Below are 15,582 nucleotides of genomic sequence, written 5' to 3' on the forward strand. Positions count from 1 at the left end.
ACTTGTTAAACCACTCATTACACTGCGTTCGACCAAGAGCATGCTCTCCGTAAGCTTCGACAAGCATTCGATGAGATTCTATCGCCGATTTACCCAAATAAAACAGAAAATTAATGCTTCCCGCAAATCGTTGTTTGAAGGCACGTATTTCTACATTTTCAAGAGCGAAAAAAATCACGATGTCATATGAAACTTGAAATGTTTGGTATTGGATATTGTTGACAGATTACAATACGCCAATTAGCACAAATGGTAAGTTCCGACAGTGCCTACAAGTGTGCCTACTGGCCGCTAGATGGCAATACCGGTTTCATATGTATACACCTGGTATGATCTCCTGCACTGAGTTTGCATATGTGCGGGCAATAGCGAGTAGTATTCTTCCAGTTTTGTAAGCACTGTGCATTCACAATACTTTCCATTAGTTTGAATACCAATATCGACCTATTAAGTAAATGCATTTTGAATTTGTGACAATTTTTTGAATGCTATATTGTTAATCTTTCTATCAACTGAAATCACTTTTTTAGTGTGTAGTTTAAAAATTACGATAAGAAATCTATAAATTTTTTCTAAACAATAAAGTGATTGGTTCTAATTATAATTAGAAACAACTAAAAACGAGGCTCGAATCGGCCGATTTAAGCCCCTTATGCAACCCTAGATTTGATCGCTGAAAGACAATAAAAAATTTTCATTGCGTTTTTAGCATAAACAAGACAACAAAAGTCAACAACAATTTTTGAAATGGATCCCACGGCTGCTACCAAGTTTTGTGACGTTCGAAAAAATTTTAATTAAATATATTTATTTAGTTTATTCAATTAATTATTATCGAAGTTTTAAATAATAATACTTTTTGCGAAATGATTGATATTTGTAGGAAACAACCTTCTGCCTTATTGATTAAAGGTGTTTCTACTGTTGTTGAGATTTTTTTAAAATAAATAAATAAATCAATTTGGGCGACTAATATATGTTGACAAGCTTTACGCTTGTTTCTTGTTTTCCTATTTTTCTGAAAAATTATTGAAAGAACAAGAAAAATGAGTAGGTTTTTGTTTATAATACAGAAGAATACTTTTTACTTGCATGAACTTATACTACTTTGTACTTATTATTCAACTGTTAAAACGGCGACATCTTTTTCGTTAAAAGTCGCATATAGCTTTGTCCTTTTGAATACCGCTAAAGCCTCTGGACTTGCTAATTTGATAATTTTTTCATTGATATATTTTCATTATTGTTAATTGCTAGTTATTTAATTATTACTTAATATATTATGGGTTAAATTATATGGCGAAGTACAACTCTTATAACTCGTTGTTTTCTACTTGCAAGGTTCTGCTACTTTCTGGCATATTTGGCTCATTGTACATTTGGTTGATTAGAGCATATTATACTTCAGTAACAAAATTGTGAATAAGTTATTTTAATTTCATTTTGTTTATTATATGTTGATAATCTTTAAGTATAACCAATCCATTTTCAAATTCGTTTAATAATTAGATCTGATGATGCAATTCATTAATTTACTTTTCCTACAATAAAAATTAAAATAGATGGAATACCAGGAGGAACTGATCAATTAAATTTATTTATTAATTGGCCAGGTGTTCAATTATTGGTCAGTGTTCATAGATTTGTGAAGCTAATAATAGATTTATACTAATTGTAATTGAAGCAAATGATTTAAAAATATTTTCGAATTTAATTAATTGAATTTAAAAGTGAATATGTAATGATCTTGGTGCTGAGAAGTTGAACATGTTAGCATCTTATTGATGTAAATTAATGATACGGGGGCCAATCACAGAAAAAACAGAAGATAAACTTTAAATCGATTTGTGTCGAAAGATTCTCTGCAACAAAAATTAACTTCCCAGAATACACTTTACACAAATATCGGTTAAACTTTCTTTTGTTTCTCATCACAACCCCATGTTTTTTAAAAGACACGAAGTTGGCTCATAAAAACTTTATTGCTCGAAAAAACTTCCTGCAAGAAATTCTATTCTTAGTTTTTCTGTGATTATAACAGATTAACGAAATGGCGAGGTGCAATTAATTTAGAATTCTATTGTTTTGTTGTCAAATGGCAAAAAGAAAAGAACGATCCTTTTTTCTATTTTCGGCCTTAGTTAATCGGTCGAGATTTATTCGTAGTGCGCTAATTATTTGTTTAATAATTGGCTTTAGTCTCTTCTCGTTTTCGCGATACCCTGCACGAAACACACGCGAATACCTGTCACTAGTTAAATTCGCTTTTATGATTTTTATTATTTCTTTCAAGTGGATAGGACGTGACGAAAACGCTCGTCCTGCCTCCCGATGGCCGGAGATTTTAATTTAGTTTACTTCCAGATCGTTGAATATAATACTTTTGTTGATTAATTAATTCAGGTGGTTCACTCCTACTAACAGGACAAAGAAGTTTCAATTGGTAGACCAGGGTAGGAGGTATATACGATTAACAAACTTAATCTTAAAAATAAAAATATTGATTTTGGATCCCGAATTTCAGATGAATAAAAGTTTGGGTAATATCGACTCGTGCCCGATTTCCCAAGAAATTTAATTTATGATTTTTGATTGATGTGCCTCGACGGTTCGTAGCAGGGATGCATTACGTAGGGATTTTTGCTGATCTGAAAAATGTGGAGTAAGGTGGAAGGGAAATGCCGTTAGATTTTTATCGATGTTTGCAAGTCTGCGGAACTAGGTAGCTTAATTCCTTGGCTAGGATGTTTTCACCGACGAGATAGGAGCCTCCTTAGCACATAGCGAGAATTAAGATTCTCGATATTTCCTGTGCTTGTTATAATTTTCAATTAAATTCGCATCAAAATTGATGCAGGTTAGAATTTTCAACTTATGATTTAGTTAGTATCTATTATTTCCAACCTTAATTTTATGCCAAGGGAATTAAGAATTTTAGTATTCCTTTATTGCTGAGTAAGCACGTGGCATTGTTTGGAGGTCTGCACGTGCTTATACTGTCAGTCAGTACATAAGTTAATTCGAGCGGCAGTGAGCGAGGCGGACTGTTGAAGGTGGACTTGGGGAGAGGAGTGACGGAAGGCTGTAACTATAGCTGGTCGAGGCACCTCAAATCATTGTGAACGTCAATCTAAGTAAGAGAGAGGGGGGGGAGGGGGAGGAGCTCCGCAGGCCTTCTGGCGGGAGGAGGATCGAGCATTAGTGTTCGCGTATCTACGTGCGTACCCGCTATCGTGGGGTGCAAATGGTTACACGTTCGTTCCTTTTTACCAATGCAATTTAAATTAATTTTGTGATTAAAAATAAGATTGCATATTTTTTAATAAAATAAATAATGATAATTTAAAAAATATTAAATTTAAATTGAAATTTATTTTACTTTCTTGATCCATTTACAAGAACTAATTTTTTATTAAATTGATAAGAATAATTTATTTTATATTATTTTTAGTAAGATTATTTCGGTTAGGCCTATGCGGATATTTAACTTTATTAAATTAATTGTATTATTAACGAAACAAAAATGTTATTAAATAAGATTTTAAATTTGTTTAATTTCTTTTTTAAATCTTTTGTTATTTTTATTATTATAACTCATTTTATTAGATTATTTGCATAAATTTTGAATTCAATATGTCGGATATAGTTGTTTTTCTGAATTTTTTTAAAACTTATTTTTAAGCCCAGCCAAATAAATATAATTTTTTGAAACATTACGATTTCTTGACTATTTTAAAAACTTGTGTTATTTACATTATTTATTCTCTAGGCATATCAAATATTTTTTTAGCAAATTTTTATCAATAAAAAGTCCTCAAAAGTATCATAGAAACCTAAAAAAATACATGGAAGTTTAAAATATTTGTTAAGAGTAACTAAAAAGAAATAATTCAAATAAAAACACAAAACTTAGTATTTTAATTTAATTTTGTTCATACTTATAGCGATTTCTCTTGAAAGATCTCTCATGCTTTGTAGATCGCAGTAGCCTACTGAAGTCTTGAAAATTTTGAGAATGTTCTAATTTTTTAAATTGTGGGCTGATCAAAAAATTTAGCCAGAATCGTTTTGAAATATATTTGGTATTTAGTAAAAAATTTAAATGAAATTTTTGGATCTATGAAAAAATAATTTTGTCTATTTTTTGAAAATTTTTAAATTTTTCAAAAGTATGTAACTTTTATAATTTTCATAAAAATTAAAATTTTTCTTTGGATAATTTGCAAGTTTTTTACCCATCTATAAGAAACTTTGACAGAAATTTCTGAAATTTGGAACAAAAATTTGGAAATTTTGAAAATGCTCTCAATTTTTTAATTTTAGTTGGAAATGTCTGATTAACGAACTTAACCTTCATTTTGAGGACCTTTAGAAGTGTATGAAATGCGGACTCGATTGGACAAATCGTTTAAAAGTCAGCGTGGCTACGACATTCAGGTAACCATACATACAGATATACACAGACATACAGACAGACACCGACAAAATTGTATGATTTTCGGATTCTGTGCATGCCGAAACGTAAAGATCCGTTAAAAACCAGAGATAAAAAATTTGGACGATTACATTACAATCTCATGAATGAGAATGTAAAAAGCTAAGCGAAGGTACTTAAAAACGCAAATTTTGCACATTTAGAAATGGAATTGAAAGTCAACAGTATATCGCTACCTTTAGCTACCTTTTGCTTTATTTGGTTTGACGTGTCTGCACTGGCAGGCTTCTTTTCATTTTTCTTCTTACTATGGTCTGATGAACTTTTTGGGATAGGATTCCTAGAAAGAGCGTCGGCATTTGTGTTTAACTTTCCAGGCTTATATTTAAAAGAATATTCATAGTCTCTCAATTTTTTTTGCCAACGAATTAAACTTTGTCCAGGGTCTTTACTCAATCTATCAATTTTAAATTTTCATGGTCACTAACTAGTGAGAATTCTTTTCCATAAACATAGCGTCGATATTGTTGCACTGCATACAAAATTGCCAAATATTCCTTTTCCGTAGTGGAGTAATTGCACTCGGCACTATTTAGCACATGAGAAAAATATGAAATAGGAAGGTCTATTCCTTCTTCTTCCTGACTCAACACGGCACCTACCGCGTATCCTGAGGCTTCTGTTGTTATGGTGAAGGGTTTCTGAAAGTCGGGGTATTGTAAAATTGGACTTTCACACAAGGCCTGTCTTAAATTCTTGAAAGTTTTTTCTTTTGCTGAGCCCTAAATAAAGGGTACTCCTTTCTTTACAAGGTTATTTGAGGGCTTGGTTCTTGCTGCAAAATCTTTAATGAATCTCCTATAGTCCAGGGTTTCTGCATAGGTCACTAAGTCGTCAAGATAGACAAACAATTCCACTCCTTGTAGTTCTAAAAGAACTTGGTGCATTAAACTTTGAACGTTGCAGGAGAATTTTTGAGTAGGCGAAATCGATAAGGTCGAACGTGAATTGGCACGTCGTCAGTAGTTTATATTTTATGGTGCACTATGTGCGTTATTTAGACTATGTAGTTCTAGGGTTCCTAGAATGGCTTCTACTCTATTTTCTGGGGACATGTAGTCTTCGTTGGATGAGTATTCGTCCAATTCATCCTCTGGTAAATTATAATATTCAAAGGGGAGAGTTCTTGTGAGTTTATTTCTATTTCAAGCTCCTCATCCCTTGTATTAATCGCATATACATGATAAATCCCATTTGAATTTTACACTACGGCTTCTCCTATTATTAATCCTACTAATAACATTATTGCACGCACAGAGTGACCTGTTTAGTTCTGCCTTTCATATTAACCTTGCCTCGCCCTGTTCCTTTATATTCAAGTATTTGATCTTGCGTGATCTTGGATTTTTTATCGATAAACAGAATGAGTCTAGTAAGGTTTGAATAAGTCACGATGGTGTTATGCCAAAACGAAATTCCGACCTTTTCTTAACGAAGATTTTCTCGGCCTAGAATTTCATCCTCATTGAGGGGAAAATCCGTTGAAACTGCATGAAAAACTACCATAGCATTTTCTATTATTAATTCTTGCGTGCCGATAGCGGAGATTTTAATCTGTGTGATTCCTGTTATTTCAATAAATTCACTTTCTGTTATTAATAAATCCTCGTGTAAAGAGTCCAATTTAATCATATTAACGTCAGCTCCGGTGTCAACTAAGAATGAGGCTTTCTTTTTCAAAAATTCTGAAGATAAAAACTCTATGACTGGAGATTCTCGACTGAACTTTGTGTTACAACCCAACCCAGTTAACACTTTAGGGTTACCCTAGACTTGATTGCCGAGGCACCAAACCGCCATCTCTTTTAAAAGATGTTTTATTTATTTTTATGTGGGCTATCATGTTTCCAATTCCTCTCGTCTTTCTGGTCAACATTAACTAACTATAATGTATGAAAGGAATGTCTATGAACATTTTTAATTTTCGTCGTTCATTCCTTTCATGCGGGCCGAAATATAAATTTTTTTGGATTTAACTGCGTTATCCTTTCGCAGGGCAACTCTAGTCTCTAGGCACTCGTACACTTTCTCACTCTACGACGCGAACTAGCACCTTCACTGCCTTATTCCTCGCTTTTCCATTTGTTATGGCGGTAGAATATTGTTAACCTTCTTAAGGCATAAATAAAGGAGTGCGTGTTTATCTTTCCTTTATTTAATTTCACAATTTTCTACTATAATTCCAAAAGGTAACCGTTAGAGAGAGATTCTTTATCGTTTTGAGATTCGATAAAGTATCTCAATCGCCCTTGGGTACTACTAGTTTTATAATTTTGAAGTTTCCCGTGTCCTATCGGTTAAGAACTATATGAGTTGTTTTACGTCTTCCATTACACTGTTTCAGTCGTTCGTACTTATTAGAAAGATTTCAATAATCTTTTACATTTTTTATAGAAGTGACTAGTCCACGTTTTATTTTACGACCCGCGCGTCTTCATCCCGTTACTACGGCTACTGACTCACGTTTCACGATAAGGGAGGAAGCCGTAGGGGATTTCGCGGAGTGTTGTAATTTGTCGGAAGATTTTCTTTTAATTAATCTATTACACTATACGCGGGGTGTTTTGAAATTTTGTGCTAGTCAAATCACGCTGTTCCACGATTAAGTGCTACTGCCTCTGACTCACGTTTCTTGAACGTGGAGTTACCGTAAGAGTTTGAAAGCGAATTTTTGCCGACTCTGATTGGCATCTAGAAGTTTACCTAGTACTGACCCTTTTCTAACCTCTCCGGACGACGAAACTCGCTGGAATACCTCGATCAATTTTGATCGATGCTCCTCATCTATGTTTTTGCAGAAATTTTAGTAGGGGGTTTTTGCTACGTAAGACATTTTTCTTACCGAGTAGTGAAATTTTATGATTTCAATCTGTAGGTATTACTTGATTTTTGAGCAACATGGGATTCCGATTGGACAGCTTTTGTTTCATTTTGCAATTCAACCCTGATGTAATAAATGACACCTTTATTCATTTCGGGTTATGATTGCAAGTTCTCACTTTTATTTCCAAACTTTGGAGGTTATTATGTTTGACCCTTTTCTCAGTACTCGGAATGTCCCATCTGTCTAAGTATTTTTTTATTTCATGAAAATCGAAGCATTAGTTCAGAAGATATATAATGCTTCGTTTTTGGGTGCATTAGGGGTGGAACAGGAGCATATAGTGGGTTCGGATAGGGAGCGGAAAGAATAGATGATAATTATGCTTAAAACAAATAATTGGAATCTCTGCGCGACAGCACGTGGTAGCCGAGGAGCATCAATAAATTGATCGTGGTTTCTACGTACACGCTAGCTTACGTTGTGTGGGTTCACTTTGCATTGTGATGCAAAGAAGGTACTTGACCGCGTGTCACACATACATTCTCACATGCGTAATAATATTATCGTTTTCTTTTTTGACTCTATATCTATGTTTACATGAGTTCTTACAGTTATATTTTTAACATACATTTTTTTAATATCATGAATGATCGCTTCTGCAATTTTTTACAGGAAGTGATGTTTTTTTATAAGTTTAGAAAGAGAGAGTGTAAATTGGAAAATGAGTTTTTGGGTGGATAATTTTATTTCTAGATTTTCCACGCATGACAATTTCATTGTTTTTATTGCATTTTAGGATCCTTTTCATGCTTTTAATTATTTTTATCCTCCACATTTCTGTTTCAAATTCTTAGAGTCTTGCGTTCATAGTGCTGACTCGAGAAATTCGTACGAAATTGAGTTTCATACTCCTAGTTTTTACTTGGGTAATTGTTTACTCGTTCTTCTATATTTTTTAATTTGGAATAACTTTTAAATTTCCAAAATGAAAGGGATAAAAGAGGGGTATGGAAGATTTTACGCGTTCCTTTAGGATTCGTACGCTCTCCTGATGCTTTTGTTTCTTCTCGCCTGTCGCTGCGCTCGTGTGGCGAGCGGAGTTGTAGTTTAAAGTCTCCTTGTTACGTGCAAAAGGAGTTTCAGAGCGGGGTGGCGTATTCACTTCTCCCCGGGAGTAATTGGCGTTTGAATAGCCATCATTTTGCATGGAAATAGTTAAACAATGTGGATAAGGATTATATGGCACGTAAAGATACTGATATAGAGGCATGTAGTCATTTTGATGATTAGAATTCCCAGGAGAATAAACAAGTCTTATTATTCCCGTTGCATTTGGTTTCGAGTCAGTATTTTCAGATGAATCGGAAATCGTTTCAAATCGCACATATCGACTGGGACTACGGTTTCGTGATCCTTAGTAGCTCGGTCGTGCCTCATATTCAACCGCGACTTTCAAGGCTGCGTCTAAACTCCCGGGATTACATGCTTCTACCAACCCTGAAATGCCGACAGGCAGGCCTAGTTTAAAGGCTTCGAGGGCACAGTCAGTTAATGGGGATAATAGTTTTTCGATATTTGGATATTTATCTTCAAGGACCGCTTGGGCTCCTGATATAAGAAGAGATATCCGATCAAAAAATTCACTCACGTTTTCTTCACGATTCATCCTGATGGTTGAAATTTCGTGCAAATACCACTACGCAGATGGAACGTACGAGTAAATAATATTTTCATTAGATAGGTTTATCAATTCGTTATCATGAAGAATTATTACAAAGTAATGAATCCGTTTGTAAGTTAACTTGGTGAAGTCCTAGCCAGTTTACTGATACCTATTTAACCCAAAGTGATTGACAAAGATTATCAAGGAGAATAAAATTAACACTAAGGTGTGACTTGACCATGAATTATATAGGAGAAGGGTGCTTAGCTGTCCCTTTTGATGAGTTACTAGAGTATAATATCAGGCTAGAGGGTGTATAAGTAAGAATAATACGAGAAATGCAGCCTGATAATTTTATCTTTAATAGGGCATTATCAGTACTACCTATTGTAGAGCATCTGTCCTTTCTCAATAGTTTCCCCATGTTCATTTTGTCGGACTTTTTTTTGTGTATGATCTTCATTTGTAATAAGCCCCAATATCCCAGTAATCATCGCCAATCAAGCAGAGCCGTCCCTACCTGTGGCTTCTATGATGCATGATATTGCATCAGAGCATGACCTACTTAAGATCTTCGATTGCAAGAATCCTCCATGGAAGGATTTCTTGAAGTAGCAAGCTAATAAACGTGACAGGGGTTAATAGGTGGATTTAAGCAGGCGTCCCAGATGCATATATAGTGGAAAAATTATGTATTTTTGTCATTTGTTTTATACATGTTTCTGCATAGAACAAATGAAAATATACATAATTTTGTTCACTTCATATCAATTTTCCACCTGGAATAATGGTAGTTACATTATTTTGCGCATTAGGTTTCTGCACACGCGGATTGCATAACGAATGTTTATGTTTTTAGTAGGCTCAAAAATGTCAAAATAGTTTTTGAAGGCTTATAAACTTGCCTTATACTTCGAAGAAGAACTGAAAGCGTCGCCAAAGAAGGACGCTTCGAGTTATTATGTAACGATAAAAGAGGCCAAAGTCAAATTTTCTAACGCGAATCCTTCCTTGCCTACGCGATCAGCTATTCCTTTTAAAAAAAAGGCAAAATCGATTAACAGTTCGTGGTTGTAAATATCTCTTTACTCAACTCTAGTTATCCTCATCCTTATATCAGTCAACATTATCAACCTTACGAAAATTAATACGCAAATACCAACTAACCGAATCAAAATATTTGGCAAGTCGAGCCTAACCCGATTATTTAAAATCAATGAGCTTGGCCAAATCAGTAGAATTTACATTCTCTTAACCCTAGTCAGCACCAGTAATTTTTTCATACTTTTAAGGAGTCTGTGGGTTCCTGATTATGCATGCAAAATTTCGTTGAAACTGATTCCTGCGTGATAATTGCAATATATTTCTTCTGAAAAACAAATAAAATTGACACTTTACAACCAAATTTACACGTACAAAGGCCTGTACTTATTGGGGTACTTATGACTCCATGCGCTTCACTGATACTTGTCACTGCACAACGTTCTCGGATTTCCATTTGGAGACTTCAAGTCACCTACGGACTCTGTCTAGAGTTATGTAACAATAGTGGCCTCCTATGAAAGGTCCAGTTAATCCGGCATACCTTTTTAGTCAGTTTCCGATTCTATAAACTCGAATCTGACGCGGCGCGCCAATCTTACGACCATTAAAAGCTTTACAAAAGCTGAACATTGAAAATTCTGAAGGGTGCCAAAAAATCTATTATTCGAAAACCCATTTAGATCAATTTCCGGTGCCTAGGACATATTCAGCTTAAGTTCACAGCATCGATACCACCCTTTTCGTTTATTCAGAATCAGGAATAAACCTCCTGAAGCTCAAAGTTGTACGTAGCGATCTAGGAATAGAAAATAGCAAATTCATCACCATTTATGAAATAACGGAGCATCTCCTAGTTCCTCTAGAAACCACTAATGTTACACTGATGTAGGTTTAAATCGAATTTCACTTTGTGATTAATTCTTTTTCAATAAGGTCGGATTTATACCAGGTAGGCCCTGTTTGCGAAATGAGCAGGCTTAACTTTCCTTTTGGCATAAGACCCTTGTTATTACTTCGGAACCTGTTTTGTCACGAGCTGAGCAGATTTATATTTAAGAAATAAGCAAATATTAAAATAGTAAATATTTATTAGAATATAAGAATAGAAAATTAAGTTAGAGAAAATTAAAATGTAAAACTTACGCTACCTTTTGGTTTTGAAAGGGCAGGAGAAGCATGAATTGTCAATTGTATCCTTGATACGTAGAAGAACAGCGGAAAAATTCTACCGAGTGTTTTGAATCAAATTACCAAGAGTATATAAATTCCCTTGCTCTTGTGGCAAAGTTTATATTGGAGAAATAGGGAGAGCGGTGAGCCAATGTTCACCAATAAAGGGCATCGTAGAGCTTATATAAAATAACAACAGCTCCTGTAACCTCAGTTTCAGGTTAGTGTTCGAAAAATGACCTGTAATGTTTTAAAAACGTCGGAAAGATTCTTAGTCTTGCATTCGATTGAAACCTTAAACACCTTCTTTTTTATTGTAATGAATCACTGTGAAAGTATCAAATCTATTAATATCAAACAGAATTGAATTTGCGTACTGAAGCCGGTAGTAAATTCTTCTGTTTACCATGTAACCGAAGTCATGTCAAATCGCAACAACAGTGTTATTCTCATATGTGTTCATGGTATAAAGCGGAACCACTATGCGGCACATATTTAATTAATGCGACGCGATGATTCTTCTTGGCATTTTGCCGATCCCTCATGCTTCGAACAACACCATAAATATGGTTCTTTACGACACAAAGCAACTGTTTGCTCTGCGATAAAATTATGCAATACAGTTTCATATTGCCTCTTAATAATCTTCGTTTCATAATGCAAAATTCAAAAATTACGAATCTGACATCTCGAAACTGTGTTTAAAGTACGGAGTACACAAGTAAATATTCCGTGAAGAACTTTTCAAAGAACTAGTTAAGTTATCAATGGCTGGTTCGCATCAGACATTATGCATTGCCCAAAACGCTCATGGATTTGTCGCTCAATGAGGAGCAGGTAATTACTAATCGCGGACGGTCTGAGTTATTTGCCAATGCCACTCAACGTATTGTCAGAGGCTTTTGCCTTATCAGGTGCACTAAAAAGTATTAAAAAGCATTAAAGTTCTATGATCCTAACAGTAGGGGAACGATAGAACGCCCGGCGTTTCCTCAATGAAACGAAGAAATGCGACCTTCAAATTACATTTTTGCAATGCAAATAGAACTCGACAGCTACTATAAGAATAATGTTGACATCTTCGAGGAGCATGCTTAGCATTTTGCAATTTCCTGTTGGTAAATGGAAATGTTTTCCCACATACAGAAGCGACAACCATAGCATAACGGTGCTGAAAAAGCTTATGAAAATTTGCTTAAAATTGAACACTACAATCTCAAATGAACGATATAGCAATTGAACCTGCAAATAGTTATCGAATGGATGATCGAGAATCAGTTAAGGCTATCCAGTTTATGATTTGGAAAGCGCGTGAGCTTGTGCACAACGTATGCCATGCTAGTCGCTATTGTGAAGTACGTTTAACAAAAGGGAATTGAGAAAATGGGTTTTGAGATGATCCTAATACAAAAATTAAACACATAACTCAATTTCATGGGTGGTTTTGGCATGTATGTCCGATATGTTGAACAGTAGATTGTGATCACAAATGTAAGTTGGATGAGACAAGGGTCATACGTTCAAACAAACGCCTGCAATATCGGAATAAATTGGTTCTGCTAATTTTCCTTCAGATGAAATTTGGGAGTGTGACAACTTAGGTATGAACTTAAAAAATTATAATTTTTAACTAGGAAACTACTTAATCCACGTGATGCTTCTTTAGTGGGCGAACGAAAAACACTGTATCATGCTATGAAATTTCTGGCAAAGAAAAAGGTTTTTTTCCGACATTATCTCCTAAACCTATAGATATTAAAGCACGGTGAGTTTCTCATTTGTGATTCGAAAGTATAAGTGGGTGATGAATATTGGGCATTCACAGGGCCTGCAAATACAGACCTTGATTAAGTTAAAGGACTTGTATATTACTGTGTAATACCTCTTCGTCCTGAGTTATATCAAAGACCACCAGAACGAATGCACAGTAGTAGTTATACACATGTGAATCTCCAAGAACGTTCATTTGAGGGAACTTGGGTTGTTGACGAACTAAAGGATGCCATTAAGTTAGGGTGTAAAATACTAACAGTGTTTGAGGTATGACAACATAAAGTTACTCAATAGAATCCTTAAAATCGAACAGGTGTACTCTTCTCACCATACGTCTCATACGTCATCATGCGTCATAAATAGGCATTTAAAAAGATAAAAAAGTAATCGGGTGACTGTCCTGTTCCATACATTGATAAAGTTTCTAAAGCACGCTAAAAAACAGAGTTCGAGGGAAAAAAAGGGTTAACGCTACATCCTCAGAAAATATGTATAAATCAGTATTTTGATCAGTTGCAAAAACTTTAAAAGAAACTTCAAACAGGGAAAGTTTGTTCAGCATTAACATCTCCCTTAAAGTTATATAATTACGACTCAAAGATATTTTATAGCAAAGCTAACCCTTCGAGTCGTAGTATCTGGAATTTACCAGTTAAGATTATCATTTTATATGTAGGATAATAACACACCAGCACATCGTTTCAATCTTTTGAAAGTTCCAACGTTATCATAACTGAAACTACTACGGCTCTAGCTCGAGTCAAACTGCAACGCTACCTGCAAATACTATGTAGACGTGCTTCGTATTATGATACAGATTCTTTATCTTAAGTTAGACTGGGAAGCCCGGAGAATACAAACTTTCACTGGGAAACTTTCTAGTTGACATGATTGATTAGCTAGTATGCTACGGCCGATGAGATTAGCTGAGACGTGATTCTTGACTCGGGAAAAGTCCAGATGTTAAGCCATCTTCAGTGCAGATAGCACTTGAATGTGTGACCATCTGCGACGTTCAATCGGGTTGTGTATTCGCTGCGTTTTTAATAATGTCGAGCGGGAGCTTTGACGCCGAGGATAATTGTATGCATTCATTGGGTAGGATTGAATGTCTGTCTTCAAACTAGACTGCTGAAAAGCCGGCTCTACTCGGAAGGCGTTTGCCTGCAGTTTTCATCTCCCTTGGCCAAATTTCCAGGCAAATTCAAGTACTTCTAATAAATTCAGATGCAGCTAAGGGTTATCACTAGCTGTAATTAAATTCATACAGTGGTTCGAGGCCCACCTTAGTAAATATAAGTTCATAGGCCCATATCCAGTAAAGTAAAGTTTGTTTAGCCGGTTCATGCTGCAGGACTAAAATGACACGTCATCAATGAGGATGACACGTGTATCAACTTCTGTTTTACCAGGATAAAACAGAGCAAAACTGAAGTATGTAAAATAAAGAAAAGTTTTTTAATTATGATGTTTCAAACACAGTTAACTTTGAATCCATTCGACAACTTGTAATAGGAAAAAATAACAATTGATTAACTGTAACATTTACCAGGATTCAGCGTACAGCATTAAATCGCCTTGGCAGTCGTAAGGAAAGTGATCGCATTCTTTCTTTCGTGTATGTGCATCTAAATGAGGTATCTCAGGTTGGCTGGAAAAATCTATGATATCTGCGTGCCGCCGCGCCGACCAGGCGATTCCAACTGTTTGCATGGGATAATACTTTATTTTTTGAAGACCTTGCAAACAAATTATTATTTATTATACGTATATCTCTTAGCCCTCGGAGTGAAAACATCTTGTCGGCTGACCTCATACGTTGAAATACCTAATTGTTTGTATTTATTGACACAAAACAAATAAGATAAGTAAGATACTTTATGAATAGAAGCATTAGCTTTCATGCATATTTCTTGTTTTCAAAGCCCGCAAATTTTTTTAATTGGCCATACGGAAATTTTTCCTTAGGAATTAATGGCCACATCCTTTAATTTAAATTTTATCTGCAATAGAATCATTCTTCTAACATTGATGCTGATATCTTATTTTTAATTTAAAGTAGTAACGTTTTTAATATTTAAAGAATATTTTTTACTTAACGACGCAGTGGGCTGCAGTGAGAGTTTCAACATTGTCGATGAGAGATTGACCACAGAATTATCGTCCAGCATTAAGAAGTGCAGATATTTAGGGTCATTATCAAAGTTTGGCATTTTCTTCTCTGACGACTCGATCAATATCAATCATTTGATTTCCATTCTTGGCAACACAGAAAGCTGAACCGATACAAAAAGTAGGTTTAAGAGCAGTTGGCAAAGCTTCTGTGAATTCTGTTAATCCTGTTGGTAACCTTGCTGGTAAAACTGGCATTGCTTAAGACCCTGTTACCCTGCACGGGGGCTTTTGTTGGCTAGGTTCAACTTGCTGGTTTTGCAGTGGGATTCCTTGAAGCTGCAGATTGTGAACGTGATCTGATACGTTTGATTTAGTTTTGGTCTTCTACTTCTGTGACCTGATATAAAAAAATTAACAGAATTCAATTAATGATAAACATTCCTGGGTAATATTATATATTTGAGGGTTGATTTTTGTAAAAAAACAATGTTCATCTAT

The 15,582-nt window shown here is 35.0% G+C and overlaps 1 protein-coding gene across 1 annotated transcript in view; it reads right to left on the minus strand.

The window, feature by feature from the left end:
* LOC117173881 overlaps positions 1-14,682 on the minus strand; it is an 18,871-nt gene extending 4,189 nt beyond the window's left edge. The window contains exon 1 of the mRNA XM_033362527.1: positions 14,519-14,682. Coding sequence (XP_033218418.1) covers positions 14,519-14,682 — 164 coding nt within the window. The remainder of the gene's footprint in view (positions 1-14,518) is intronic.
* Between the last annotated feature and the right edge of the window lie 900 nt (positions 14,683-15,582).

This window comes from Belonocnema kinseyi, chromosome 5 (assembly GCF_010883055.1).
Source record: "Belonocnema kinseyi isolate 2016_QV_RU_SX_M_011 chromosome 5, B_treatae_v1, whole genome shotgun sequence".
In the NCBI taxonomy this organism is placed as follows: domain Eukaryota; kingdom Metazoa; phylum Arthropoda; class Insecta; order Hymenoptera; family Cynipidae; genus Belonocnema; species Belonocnema kinseyi.